Consider the following 14,878-nt stretch of genomic DNA (forward strand, 5'->3'; position numbering starts at 1 on the left):
ATATGGGGAAATATGTATATGTATAGCTGATTCACTTTGTTATAAGGCAGAAACTAACACACCATTTTAAAGCAATTATACTCTAATAAAGATGTTAAAAAAAAAATTATGCTGCCAGAAGCCAAGGAACTCCAGGAGCCACCAGAAGTTGTAAGAGTCAGGGAAAGATTCTCCCCTAGAACCTCTGGAGAGAGTATGGCTCCACCTGGATTTTGGACTTCTGGCTTCCAAAGCTGAGAGAATAAATTCCTGTGGTTTAAGCCATCACGTTTGTGGTTATGTGTTACGGCAGCCCTCGCAGACTAAAATAGTATGTGAGAAAATCCATTTCTAAACTATTTATGCTAAATCCACAGGTTTTCCACCCTTCCCCCAACCCCACACAGCATCTCCACTCGCCACTGTCTGAGCTTAGCTTGCCCTTGAGGCCCTCACACCAAGGTCACTGGGGTCTCAGCACATCAGGCAACACCCCCTTGGGGATCAGAAAGGGGCTCAGCGATCACTGACAGCTTTTTTCTCTGCTTCCCCACCCCAGGCTCCAGCATCGAAGAGGACAGAAAGCAGATATCACCCGTGTAGGGCAGGTCAGCTTGCAAAGCCCTTGCCAGCCTGTGAGAAGACAAGGCAAAGGTGAGGAAAACAGGTTCCCAGAGGGCAGGGACCAATCCAGGTGGAGAGCAGCACCGAGACAGGAGCCTGGCTCTTCTGTGATCCCAAGGCCAGGAAGCTTCATACTCCCCTCTGCTGTTTCACAAAGCTCCAGTCAAGAGATATTTCTTCTTATTAAACAAAAAAAAAAAAAAAAAGGAGAAGGGACTTCCCTGGTGGCGCAGTGGGTAAGACTCTGCACTCCCAATGCAGGGCACCCAGGTTCGATCCCTTGTCAGGGAACTAGATCCCACACTCATGCCATAACTAAGAAGCCAGCGAGCTGCAACTAAGGAGCCAGCCTGCCGCAACTAAGACCCGGTGCAACCAAATAAATGAATAAATAAATAAAATAAATAAAGGACACAAAGCACAAAACTGCACATTGCAAGGTCAGCTTGCAAAGCCCTTGCCAGCCTGTGAGAAGACAAGGCAAAGGTGAGGAAAACAGGTTCCCAGAGGGCAGGGACCAATCCAGGTGGAGAGCAGCACCGAGACAGGAGCCTGGCTCTTCTGTGATCCCAAGGCCAGGAAGCTTCATACTCCCCTCTGCTGTTTCACAAAGCTCCAGTCAAGAGATATTTCTTCTTATTAAACAAAAAAAAAAAAAAAAGGAGAAGGGACTTCCCTGGTGGCGCAGTGGGTAAGACTCTGCACTCCCAATGCAGGGCACCCAGGTTCGATCCCTTGTCAGGGAACTAGATCCCACACTCATGCCATAACTAAGAAGCCAGCGAGCTGCAACTAAGGAGCCAGCCTGCCGCAACTAAGACCCGGTGCAACCAAATAAATGAATAAATAAATAAAATAAATAAAGGACACAAAGCACAAAACTGCACATTGCAATTGTGTCTGCCTCCCCCAGCATTCAAACCACCACCCTGGCTACTGGGAAAGAATTCTTTCTAGAAAGAGGGTAGGAGGGCAGATGAGACACAGCAGCCAAGCCCTGGGCCTGGGGCGGATACGGCGAGGTCCAGCGCTGCACGGCCGAGGGAGGTCAGGAACCAGGGTGTGGCCCGTAGCAGGTATTCAGGCCGCCGGTCATGGGCCACGATAGCTGAGGCGTAGAGGAGGCCAGCCAGGGCCGACAGGAGCCGGGTCCACAGGTAGATGGAGGGAAATGTCCTACCCCAGCACTGGGCAGAGAGAGAAGGGGGCTGGGCTGGGAGGAACACTGCCACCTCCCTCAGCTCCCTTAAAGCTGATTCTAAGACCCAGGCCCCTGGTGATGTAAGAGGTTGGAGGGCAAGCCCTCTGCCCATGGCCAGTCCCCAGAGGTGCCACTTCTGTTGGGCTTCCAGCTGGTTCCAGGAATTCCCTGGCAGTCCAGTGGTTAGGGCTCCTCGCTTCCACTGCAGAGGGCATGGGTTCGATCCTTGGTTGGCGAACTAAGATCCTGCAAGCCGCGCGGCATGGCCAAAAAAAAGAAAGCTGTTTCCTTTGTCTGGTGAACTCCTATTCATCCCTCAGAACCTGGCTTAAACATAACTCTGGGAAACCATCCCTTAACACCTCCACCCTAAGGGGAGCAAGTTATTCCCTCTTCAGGGTCCCTCACACCTCTGACATATCCCTCTATTGGAATGCCTTTCACCCTGATCATGACTTAGCTCCTTACACATCTGTCTGTCCAACAGACAGAGGGCTCCTGAGAGCAGGGCTGAGGTCCTCACCATCTCGGTGCCCTGGAACCCAGCACTGGGCAGGGGCTCGTGAATGTCAGTGGGGATAGCAGGACGGAGACTGAATTATGGAGAGCAAAGGGCCCACCCTTCTCATCTCGGGACCACCAACTCTGAACCAGGTGGGACGGGAAAGTCAGGAAAATTAGAGATAACATTCTGGAAATTTTGAAGCCAAGGGGATAGTTCTGGAGAATGAGCAATGGAAATATTGTTTTTTTAAAAAGGAAACATGCAATATTTATATGTAAGTATCCTTGACAGGTATAAAGTCACTTTATATACACATTAAGTATATATACAAATGTTATGTATTTCCAATTACATACAATTACATAGGTATTTAAATTAATACATAAATATAAATTATATTATATACATATATAACTTAGTTTGCTCATTAGATGACTGTACTTAGAGACATACAGGCCTTGGTTAAGGAATGGAAAAAATTCAAGAGAAAAAGCATGTTTTAGCCGATTTTCTCCATTTTAATTTTAACCCTCAAAAAGATTCCTGGGACTTCCCTGGTGGTGCAGTGGATAAGAATCTGCCTGCCAATGCAGGGGACACGGGTTTAAGCCCTAGTCTGGGAAGACCCCACATGCCACGGAGCAACTAAGCCCGTGCGCCACAGCTACTGAGCCTGCACTCTAGAGCCCACAAGCCACAACTACTGAGCCCACGAGCCACAACTACTGAAGCCCACACGCCTAGAGCCCGTGCTCCGCCACCACAATGAGAAGCCCGCGCACTGCAACGAAGAGTAGCCCCCGCTCACCACAACTAGAGAAAGTCCGCACGCAGCAACGAAGACCCAACACAGCCAAAAATAAATAAATAAAATCAAATTAAAAAAAAAAAGATTCCTGGGAATTCCCCGGCAGTCCAGTGGTTGGGTCTCCATGCTTTCACTGCCAAGGGCCTGGGTTCAATCCCTGGCTGGGGAACTAGGATCCCGCAAGCCGCGCAGTGCGGCCAAGGAAAGGGGAAAAAAAAAAAAAAGATTCCTCAGGAGTGTTAAATCTCCCTCTGCATCTCTTCCAGTTTTGTTCCCGGGCCTCCCTGTTTCTGGCCCGCCACCCCCTGAGCAGACGGCAGGCAGCTGGGGACGGTGGCCCCTGGCCCACTGGCCCCAGAAGCTGTGGGTGGACTGTCACCCCTTCCCATCAGCCCGTCCCACCTCACACGGCCCAGCAGCATGGCTATGGCGGGAAGACTTTGGGCTCCTCCAGCCCACCCAGCCCCATTTTACAGAGGATACTGATGGCCAGTGGGGCAGGTGACTTGCAGAGCCGGGCTAGGCCCTGAGCTGGATGAGGCCAAGCTGGGAGAGCTCTCTGCTCTCACTCCCGTGCCAACCCACGCCCAGCGCCCTCTGACTCAGAACTCAAGTTCTTCTCAGGGTCGGTACTAGGGTCGAGGGCTCCGCCTGCGGCGCTGAGCACACAGCTGTGCTTCAAGCATCACTGCTTGAAGACTGGGACTGACTTGGTGACTCGAGATGTAGTATGAATTTCTCCAGCACACACGGGCCTGTCTAGCAGGTCAGGACAGACGGCTGGGAGGACGACCTGCCTGGTGGCTTCCGGGCAAATCCGCGCTGGGGACTGGAAGCGGGCTGTGCCTCAGACACTCTTACAGCAGCAATGCTTCCCGGTGTTGTCAGCACAGCGCTTTACTGATCAGTCCGTGTTTCACACCCTTTGTCCTGTTCAAGGACTTGCTCCTGGAAAAATGGGAACTTTTCCCACCAAAGCCACCCAGCCAGGCCTGCTCCTCAGCACCCCCTCCAGGGGTAAATTAGAAGCAGCTTCTGGGGGATCCAGGGTCCAAGTCCAGGCTGGCTTGGCTTCCCATAGCACTGCAACCCTGCTGGCTTTCTCCCTAATGAGGGAACCCTAGCTCTGGGTTATTCATGGGACCAGAGACACTCAGGGCTGGCAGCCCCTCCGAGATTGCCCAGCTCAGTCCCCTTGCAATCTCCCTCTATCTTCTTGCCAAGGGGCCATCAGGCTTGAATGCCTCTAGTGATGAGGAGCCCACTACCTCCTAAAGCAGGAATAACAATACCAATTGTTCTCAACATGCCAGGCACCGGGCAAAGTGTCTAACCCATGGACTTCTTCCTTTCACCGAATGGGAAGCGGCCCTCCCAGTAACCTCTTGGTTATTGATTCTGGTCTTGGTCCTGTTCTCCGAGACTGCAAAGAACAAGGCTGCTCTTTCTGCCCCAAGACAGCCCTCTGTTTCCTGTATCCATGAGCTTCCTTTTTTCTCGGCCAAATGCAGTGACTCATTAAGAAGTGTCTGTTGGAACCTACCCTGGGCAGACCCCAAGCACGTGGAACACAGTGAGAAATAAAACAGACAAGGGCACTGCTCTCACAGTGCTGATGCTCTGCTAGGGGACCAGGCAGCAACCTGGTAAATAACTAAAGGAGCTAATTCAGGCTGTGATAAATGCAATGAAGAAAATGAAGCAGAGGGAGGGACACAGACGTGCGGCTGGCCTGGGGCTATTTTAGGTGGGATGGGGTTATGGGTTGAATTGTGTCCCCCCAAAAAGATGTTGGAGTCCCAACCGCCAGAGGTAGTGAATGTGGCCTTATCTGGAAATAGGGTTTTTGCAGATGATCAAGGTAAGCTGAGGTTATTACAGTGGGTTCTAATCCAAGATGACTGTGTCCTTGTGAAAAGGGGAAAGTCAGCCACAGAAACGTACGGAGGGAAGCCATGTGATGACACACACACACACGCACACGCACACACACACACACACACACACACATACAGGGAGAACTCCACACAAATCCCGGGGTTGTGCTGCCACCAGCCAAGGAACTACCAGAAGCTTAGAGAAAGGCCTGGAACGGATCCCTCTCTAGGGCCTTCAGAAAGAGCGTGGTCCTGCTGACACTTTGGTATCGGACCTCTGGCCTCCAGGACTTAAAGACAGTACGTTTCTGTTGTTCAGAGTCTGGGATACTTTGTTATGGCAGCAGCAGGAAACTAATACAGGTGGTCAGGGCACTGCAGCTGTTCCTTCAAAGGTCCGCATGTGACACGGCTTCCCAGCCCTGACCACACCCTGTGGCCCATCCCAGCGGTGGCTGAACTGAGCACAGTGTTCTCCATGCTCCCCTCCCTTGCCCTGGAGACAGCATCTTTGCTGATGAGGCCCTGTGCCCCAGGAGGTTTCAGGCTGCAGCTCCCACGAGTGGTCAACTAAGCACCCGCCTCCTCAAATCCTGTTCTCCTGGGATTGCTATTAAACCACAGTGCTCTTGGGCAAGACTAAATGATGGGCCGTCACATTTCTGGTGTCAGGCCCCGCCATTTTCACGCGTCCATAATATGTGGCTCTTTGGCAGGCGCTCTCCTGCCTCGGTGGCCTTTCCCGCACACTCTCCTCTGTCCTGAGTGCCTTCCCTTCGCCTCTGCCTCTTCAGACCCCACCTGGCCTTCGCTGCCAACATGGGGCTGTGCCAGCACCCAGTGCCTGGCAGTGTGAACAGTTTTCACCCTCGCTCATTTGAATAATGTAGGAGGCTTCTCTCTTTCTTCCAAAACCCCAAACATTTGCTTCTTTCTTAGAGCATTCAAACATCCTGCTTTCCATTTCTGTGTCTTCCTTGGGGAGACTGTGAGCTCCCCAAGGGCAAGCAGGGCATCTCAAGGCACGTCTGTTCCCCCAAAGGACTGGCCATCACATGACTTCCCTCACCCCAGATGCCTGGAAAATATCTGCCAACAAGACACTCTCGAATACACAGACCCCAGGAGCTGCATGATCCTGTTCTCTAAAACCTCAGATCTTCTCATTCCTTAATGGGGTGCTTGTCCATCCAAACTCAGGGGCTCCTTCGGAGAGCCTGATTTTCATTTGCTACGAGAAATGGAGAGAACACAGTGCCCTCTCCCTGTGAGCCTCAGGACCCTCCGAGGCCTGGGGGCGGCTGTTCGTTGCCCACACACGTGTATACACGCACACACACCCACGTACACACCCACAGGCGCACCTGTGAACGGAGACACCACCTCTCCACCCCGGTGACCTGGAGCTGGGAGGATGCTCCCAGATGCCCTAAGACCTTCCAGGGTGACCCACAGTCCCAGCCCCAGACTCACGATTCTGGAGAGTGGGGGGATCCGGGAAGCCCAGGAGCCCAAGGCTGCGATGCCGCCCAGCAGGTAGCCAAGGATTTCAGTATTGTCCTGCGGGAACAGTGATACACTCAGCACCCTGAGGAGATGCCCATCCACCCCAGGCCTGTCCTTTTCTGCTCTTAGGAGTTTCTTCCCAACAAGGCCTAACCCTGACGCCCACCCCCAGGGCATTTGTTGGAACTAGGAGGAGGGGAGGGGCCCGCATTCCCCCCACCCCATCAGGTCCCCCTGAGCAGGCTCGGCCTCACCTGTACCAGGCTTCCCAGCAGCCTCCGCTGTGGCCCGCGGATGGGGCCTGAAGCCTTCGGGACAGCGGCCCACAGAGCCCAGCCTGGGCCCAGGCTCAGCGGCAGGACCAGGGCAAATATGCTGGCCCTGAGCTGCCGCCTCCTCTTTCTCTCCCGGGAGCCCCGACCTGTAACAGACACCAAGATCCCACAGGGCTCCCGGGATCTGGAACTCGACAGATAGCTGCTTGGGAAGAACTGGTGTCGACCCCAGACCTGAGGCCAGGATGGGTTCCCACACTGTTCCACAGGCCAGCCCCTCACCCCCCTTCAAGGGCCTGTGGTTGGGTTTTCCCCCCTTCCCCTTATCCCCCCACGCCCCCATGACTGGCATTCTTCCCCTTCCTCAGCCTCTCATAGTGTTTTATGTTTCAAGGCAGGGCAACGTGATCCTTTATCATATGCATCTGCATGCACACAGAGTCGCCCATCCTAGACTGGAGACCGCTGCAGGCAGGCACCGTGCCGGACCAGTTCTGTAATCTGCACGGAGCCCGGCACAGAGTGGAACCGGCACAAGCTTGGTGAATGTATTATGAGTGGGCACACTGGTGCCAAGGCACCAAAGCTGTGAGAAGGATAAGCATCGTCTTTGAAAGTCTCCTTGAAATAGAAGACAGATCCGCCTCTGAACAATTCCAAAAAGAACATTCCTCCTCTGGGCAGCCTCGAGCAGCCTCGAGCAGCTTACATTACCCCTGATGCAAGCATTTCCTTTTGGGACAAGGGTCCGAGCACACTGCAGCCCCTTCTCAGGAACGGCCCAGTCCCACATACTTAAGGCTACTCATCCCATGTCAGTCACTTCCAGTCCCCGCTCGGCCTGAGGCAGCCCAGGTGCTTCGCTTGGAGCCCCTGGACTTGCACACTGAGTATCACTGTCCATCCCCAAAGCCCTGCCCCCTCCCCTTCCTGGCCTCTGTCCATGCTGCTCTTTCACCTGGAATGCCCTTCCTTGCGGTCCCAGTTCCGACGTCACATCCTTCTCTGACACCTGCAGCCCCTCCCCTCCTCTGGTTGCCCATTGTGTGCCCACACCCCCTTAGTAGCAGCGCTAACTACCTTTTAGGCCCCTGACTCCCCCCTCTCTGGGTGAAGCCAGGGAGCTTGCCCATTCCTCTGTGCCTGGCAGGGTCCAGGTTTGGGTGTGACAGGGAGAGGCACTCAGCACACTGATGGATGAAATGAGTGGATGGATGAAGACAGGAACAGATGGCAGCACACTTACCTGAATTGGACTTGACTTTGGAGCTGCAGACTGGGAAGAGAATGGACACAAAGTTCACCAGGTCAACAGCTGCTAGGTAGGCACCAGTGAAGACCTGGGAGTAAAGGAAAGAGGGTCTTGGTGTTCAAACACCTTTCAGCAACTGTAGCACCTCTCATTCTGGCTCTCCTTTACCACGTGTGTTCCACTGATGTAGGGCTTCCAGGGACACCTCCAACCCCGGGAAAGGTTGGTTATCACCTCCATTTGACTAACGAGGAGATGGGGTGCTTAAGTAACCAATCCCATTATGCAGACGCCCATCAGAGAGATGGGACAAGAACTCAGCCCGCCCCACTTTCCACTGGACAGCATAGTCTCTGCTGTGCAACTTTGGCCCAGCCACTGAACTTCCCTGGGCCTCGGTTTCCTCATCTATAAAGCAGGGATAATAACAGTGCCTCCCTCATTGTTAAGTAGACTGTATGGGCCGATACATGGGAAGGTGCTTAGGCCAGCGACTGGAGGAAAGTAAAATGCACCCACCCATACATGCACTAGCTACTGACAGTATAGTTGACACTTGAACAACTCAGGGGTTGGGGCACCGACTCCTCTGCAGTGGAAATTCCAAGTATAACTTTACAGTCAGCCCTCTGTATCTGAGGTTCTGCATCCATGGATTCAACCAACTGTGGATCCTGTAGTGCCGTAGTGTGTATTTATTGAAAAAAATCCATGTATAAGTGGACACACACAGTACAAACCCATGTTGTTCAAGGATCCACTGTACTTAGTGCTTAAGAGCAGGCGTTCTGGGTTTGAATCCTGACTCTGTACTTACTAGAGGGTGACTTTTGCAAGGTTATGTAACCTCTCTATGCCTCAGTTTCCACATGTATAAAAACAGGGACAATGAGAGCACCCACGTCATAGGTCGATTTGAGGATTAAATGAGTTAATACATGAAAAGCCCTTAATGTCAAGTACATAGTTAAGTATTTAATAAATATCAGCTATTATTATCGGACTTGAGCTAGGCCTCATTATAGTCTATCAGCTAATGAGAATGGGCTCCCAGAATGAAAGGTGAATTGTTTCTGATAGAATGCTGCTCACAGCAGGGTCTAGAACTCTCCAAATCTGTGTCCAACCACTAGGCTTCCCTCCTTCACATCTACCTGGATGGCCAGGACCAGCCCCCTGAAGTGGGACCCATAGGTCCTCCTTGGGATATGTGTTTTGGGATAAGCCCCTTCTACACAGATTTTTTTGAGGGTCTAGACTTTGGAAAAACTTGAAACTGCTTTTCACTTGCTCCAAAGCCCACATCACCACCTGGGAAAGGATTCAGACACCCCTGCCAGAGCTGCGGCTGGGCCCTGGGCTCTAAAAACAGTAACAGCAAGAGTCCCTTTTTATTGGATATCTACTATGCGTCAGCTGGTGTTTTAAGTGATGGGGATATGGTAGTGAATAAAAATTTTTGCCTTTATGGAGCTGACATTCTAGTAGGGGTTAACATACAATAAGCCATAAACATAATGAATAAGTAAAGTCGATGGTATATTAGGGAAAAATAGAGCAAGATGAGGTTGTCTGGAGCACCTGTGATAGAGGCAGGGCACACTTTTAAACAGGTGATCAGGGAGGCCTTATTGAGAAGGAGATATTTGAGCACAGACTTAAAGGAGGTGAGCAGTGAGCCACGTGGGTATTGGAGGAGCAGGAAGACCAGCAGGGGCACAAGCCCTGAGATGAAACTGCCTCGCATGGGGAAGGAACAAGACAGAAACCACTGTCACCTGGGGGCCCAACACACCTGGATGGTGAGCTGTTTGGCCAGAATCGCCCCGATGGTGTCACACAGGCTGGTCAGGAGGCAGCAGGCAGCAAACAGTGCCGACTGGTCCCGTCTGGATTTCTTCCCACATCTCAGATAGAGAAGCCTGTGGGGACAGACAAGCATGTGGGCAGAACACAGAGATGTGAGTTTGGATTCCCAAAGCAGGTGTCTGAAAAGGGCAATTGTGACTTTATGTCCTTCAGAATCACTTTCTTCCCGATATTCAGCAGGTGCTTTTGACCTTCGTTTACAGATGGGAAAAGAAAGGATGGAAAGCCTCCGAGCCTGTGACCAACAAGCCCATGGCAGGAGGCAGACCTCATGAAAGGAGGAAAGAAATTCCTCTTACAAATCTGGCTGCCTCAAGTTCATGACCCACCACTCAGTGCTGACAAATGAGCTGTCAGCTTTTACGTTTTGAAAGGAAACAGGAGGGTTATAAAAGTAACCCAATCATTGCAGTTTAACTGCAGAGCCAAGTTAATTGCCTGGATTAAAAAGGCAACTTGCTTCTTTGAAATTAAAATGAAATCCTTCTAATCCATCTGTGCAGTGAAATGGCCTGGCTCTGCCAGCTGCATCCAAACTGATTTCATTCTGGGTGCACTTTCTTCACACACCGGGGGAGACTCCTCTAAGTTGCGATGGCACTTTGGGCTGACCTCCCCCTAGGGGCTCCACTGCTGGCTTCTCTCCCTTACTGCCTGCTTTCCACCCCCAGGAACAAGCGCAGGAAGGCAGGACAGACTGGAAGGGGCCAGATGTCTCTCTGTCAGCATCACTGATCGGATCTTGGAAATACTTTGTTCTAGATGTTTCCCTGCTCCATTTCTATGGAGAAACTGAGGCATGATTGCAGCTCTGGTTTCATTTCCTTTAACCACAGGGTGGTACTCACTCTACATCATTAGGACCATTTGGCTGGTTCTGAGCGTCAGCCCTTGGGACTAATGAATGAGGACAGAAGGCCATTGGGCTCCCAAACATTCCCCGACTGGCCAGCGGAAGCCCAAAGCTCACAGTGGGAACACCAGCTGTTAATTTGGGTCCTGAAACTGTTTCAAGGCCCAGGAGTGAAGACTCCTACACTAGAGACTCTCTGAGTTGGACCCAAATTAGAAATAATTCATTTAGGGCTTCCCTGGTGGCGCAGTGGTTAAGAATCCACCTGCCAATGCAGGGGACATGGGTTCGAGCCCTGGTCTGGGAAGATCCCACATGCCGTGGAGCAACTAAGCCCGTGCACCACAACTACTGAGCCAGCGCTCTAGAACCCATGAGCCACAACTACTGAGCCCACGTGCCACAACTACTGAGGCCTGCGCGCCTGGAGCCTGTGGTCCGCAACAAGAGAAGCCACCGCCATGAGAAGCCCACGCACCACAACGAAGAGTAGCCCCCGCTCACCACAACCAGAGAAAGCCCGCGCACAGCAACCAAGACCCAACACAGCCAAAAAATAAATAAATAAATAAATAAATAAATAAATTTATTTAAAAAAATTAATAATTCATTTCAACCCTCCCATTTGAGAAAGGAGAAAACTGAGGCCTATGGTGAAAGATGAGTTAATGGCAGGCCTTCTGCTTCACGTGTGGCGGCTCTGCGTGTGCCCTTCAGCTCTTCGGCCACTTCCCCAGCTCTCAGGGGTCAGGGATCCCGGTCTGACTCTGACCCAGTCCCCACACAGCTGAGGCAAGGCGAAAAGGCAGAGGCTGTGCTCTCAGCCTGGCCACTGGGCATTCTCGAGGGAGCTCCTTAACCTCTCCAAGCCTTAGTTCCTGGAGGGTAAGACGTCTAATAATACTGGCTTTAGAGGGTGGCGGTGAGGGACAAGTGAGATAATGCACATAAAGTGCCTTGTTAGTTCCCATCCTCTGATCTGGGTAGTTTACCTCACAAGCCTGCCCCTTTCTAGGAGGTTCTGGGATTTCGGTTCTCCCCAGTTACTCAGGCAAGTTAGTTAACCTCTCAGCAACTCAGGCTTCTCATCTAAGCGGGGTCAATGACAGTCCCTACCCCATGGCGCTGTGGCAGGGATCAGTGAGTTAACGTAGCACTAGGCCCTCAGTAACTGTTCTAAGTGTCTTCTTATTCATATTCCAGGGACTGGGCAGTGGGGCTGCAGAATCTCTCCACCAGAGTCAAATGCCCGAGGGGAACGTGATTGCCTGTTGAAGGTGAGCCGGTGTCAGCCTCCCTCAGGGGTGGTCCTTCTCCCCTGCCAGGGAATACGTGGGTGGCACCATCCTCCAGAGCTTGGGACAGGGTGGCAGAAGATCTGGAGACCATCTTTAGCCAGACTTCACCCTTAGAACCCAGGTTATGGGGACCACTTGGCCAAAACACTCCAGGTGTCCAACAGACCAGGGCAAAGTCTGTGGCCAGAGGTGGATACTAGCCTCCCCTCTTCTCAGCTAAGAGGGCCAGTAAATTGAGGCCAGAAACATTGAGAGACTTGTCCAAGGCCCTTGCCCTTGTCCGAGGCCCTTGCCCAAGGCCCTTGCCCTCGCCAAGGGTTGATGGCAGTGTTGGAGCAATAATAATGCTGTTTAATGAGCACTTAGTAAGAGCTTTACCAGTACTATTTGATCCTCCCAGCCGTCCTATGTGCTATCATCCCCATTTACGTGAGTAAAACGAGCCCCAGGGATCTTATAGCTCGCCCAGCTCACACGGCCAGTAAACGGGGAAAGGCTGACACTAGAACCCAGGACTGGCTGCTTCCAGTCCACGGCCCCGTCCACTGCACCACCCAGCCTCCTCCTGCTGGCTCCCAGCGCAGCCTCCTTGTGCGTGGAATCCGGAAAGAAGTATCTGATTTCAATCTACAGCAAAATATTCCTCTCGATCCTGCAATTGTGCTGCCTCCTGCATCCTCCTTTTGCGCCCCCTTCCCTTAGGTTTCCAAGCGCGAGTTAGCAGGGGGCAGCGCCCCATTTCCCCCCGCGGCCGCCCCGGTCCCCGCCCCGGCGCCGCCCGGCCCCAGTCCCCATTACAGCGCGTGGACGGCGATCCAGCAGGAAAAGGCGCAGATCCACAGGCCGAAGGAGATGCAGACACGGTGGCGGGCGAAGCAGTGGTCCAGGTAGTCCCAGTCCCAGAGCGCGGGCGCGGGGCTGGGAGCCTCCCCCATGGCTGTCTCGGCTCCGCCTGGCCCGGTGCCCGCGCCTCCGCCTGGCCGGGAACCCGCGCGCAGCCTCCCCGCGTTGCCCGCCGCCCCGGGCTCTGCCTCCCCGCGCGTCCCCTTCTCCAATTCTGTTCCTTCGTGGCGGCCCCAGGCGACGGCGCCGACCGCCGGCCGAAGATGGGCGCGCCCAGCTCCGCGCTCCCGGGGGCGGGCGGCGGCGGTCAAGACTCGAGGGAAAAGTTTCCGGGAACGCGCGGCTCCCCACCCCTAGCGCTATTGTCGGGGGTCGGCGGGCGGGAGGCCGCCCCCCAGTGGCGGAAGCCGGGAGCAGCCTCTGCACAAAGGCTGCGCCCCCCGCCCCCCAGACAGCGGCAGCACGGCTCCCGCGGACCCCTTCGCTATCACGCACCCCCAAACCCGGCGGCCAGAGCGGAATACAGTGACCTGCCGGCTCACTGTGAGGCACCTCGTCCGTTCATTAACCCACCATATTTCCTGAGTCAAACAATACATATTTGGCGCCTGGGGAGCTTGCTTGGGCGCTGGGGATCCCGCGATGAGTGGGGCTTGGTCCAGATCGTTAAAATGGCACAATACAAAGGGTGCTGTGGGAGGCCAAGAAGGAGGAATCAAACGCGCCCCTCTGCATCCTCCCTCACTCTTTTCTGAGGCTGGAGCGGCACCCTGTGTCCCTGCTCCGTTGCCCAAGCGGGGCTCTGGAGGCGAAGTCCTCTTACCCCGCGACCCCCGCAGCCAGGGAGCCCCGTGATTTTTGCAATCTGTCCCCTCCCATCCAGCCACACTGCCGTCAGTTCAAGTACACAGGGCTATTGTTCTTGAAAACAAACTATTATTATGATTTAAAATTTTCCTTGTTGATCTTAATAACTTTTCTTAAAGGACATGACTATATCATTTCTTTTTTTTTTATTTTTAAAAATAGCTTTACTGAGATCCCATTCATATATCATAAAATTCACCCATTTAAAGTATACAATTCAGTGTTTTTTAATATATCCACAGAGTTGTGCAACCACCACCATTATCTAATTTTAGAACATTTTCATTACCTGCCAAAAAACCTAGTACCTACTAGCAGTTACTCTCCACCCCTCTCAAGCACTCCCAGCCCTAGGCAACCACACATCTACCTCTGTCTCTATGGAGCTGCCTATGCTGGACATTCCTTATAAATGGAATCATCCAATAGTGACCTTTTTGTGACTGACTTCTTTCACTTAGCATAATGTTTTTAAGCATCATCCATGTTGTAGCATGTATCTGTATGTTATTTCTTTTTATGGCTGAAAAATAATCCATTGTATGGTTGTACCACATTTATTTATCTTTTCATCAGTTGATGGACATTTGGGTTGTTTCCACTTTTTGGCTGTTATGAATAATGCTGCTGTGAACATTTGTCTACAAGTTTTTGTGTGGACATAGGTTTTCAGTCCTCTTGGTTACATACCTAGGAGTGGAATTGCTGGGTCCCATGGTAACCCTGTGTTTCAAGTTTCGAGGAACTACTGGACTGTTTTCCAAAGTGGCTACACTATTTTATTGGTTCATTCATTTTAAAAAGTTGATACCACACACGGGAGAAATAAAACACTGTCAGGCATTGTGCTAGGAGCGGGGGACACATTGCTGAGAAAAACAGATGTTTTTCTACCTCAGTGGAATTTACAGTCCAGTAGAAAAGAGAGATATTAAACAGGCAATCAAGCAAATAAAGATAAAATTAAAATATGTTATTAGGGCTTCCCTGGTGGTGCAGTGGTGGGGAGTCCGGCTGGCCGTGCACGGGATGAGGGTTCGTGCCCCGGTCCGGGAAGATCCCACATGCCGCGGAGCGGCTGGGCCCGTGAGCCATGGCCGCTGAGCCTGCGCGTCCGGAGC

General features: G+C 52.4%; 1 protein-coding gene across 2 annotated transcripts in view; it reads right to left on the bottom strand.

Moving 5' to 3' along the window:
• TMEM44 (transmembrane protein 44) overlaps positions 1 to 13,123 on the bottom strand; it is a 34,272-nt gene extending 21,149 nt beyond the window's left edge. Inside the window, exons 1-6 of one of the 2 annotated variants that reach the window (XM_007118926.1) lie at positions 12,846 to 13,123; positions 9,823 to 9,949; positions 8,022 to 8,115; positions 6,755 to 6,921; positions 6,468 to 6,554; positions 1,620 to 1,790 (exon numbers count right to left, since the gene is read on the bottom strand). In XM_007118926.1, the coding sequence (XP_007118988.1) occupies positions 1,620 to 1,790; positions 6,468 to 6,554; positions 6,755 to 6,921; positions 8,022 to 8,115; positions 9,823 to 9,949; positions 12,846 to 12,982 (783 nt within the window). In that variant the 5' untranslated portion in view covers positions 12,983 to 13,123. The remainder of the gene's footprint in view (positions 1 to 1,619; positions 1,791 to 6,467; positions 6,555 to 6,754; positions 6,922 to 8,021; positions 8,116 to 9,822; positions 9,950 to 12,845) is intronic. The other variant, XM_028492485.1, reaches the window with a different exon arrangement.
• Between the last annotated feature and the right edge of the window lie 1,755 nt (positions 13,124 to 14,878).

Source organism: Physeter macrocephalus, chromosome 1 (assembly GCF_002837175.3).
Source record: "Physeter macrocephalus isolate SW-GA chromosome 1, ASM283717v5, whole genome shotgun sequence".
NCBI lineage: Eukaryota > Metazoa > Chordata > Mammalia > Artiodactyla > Physeteridae > Physeter > Physeter macrocephalus.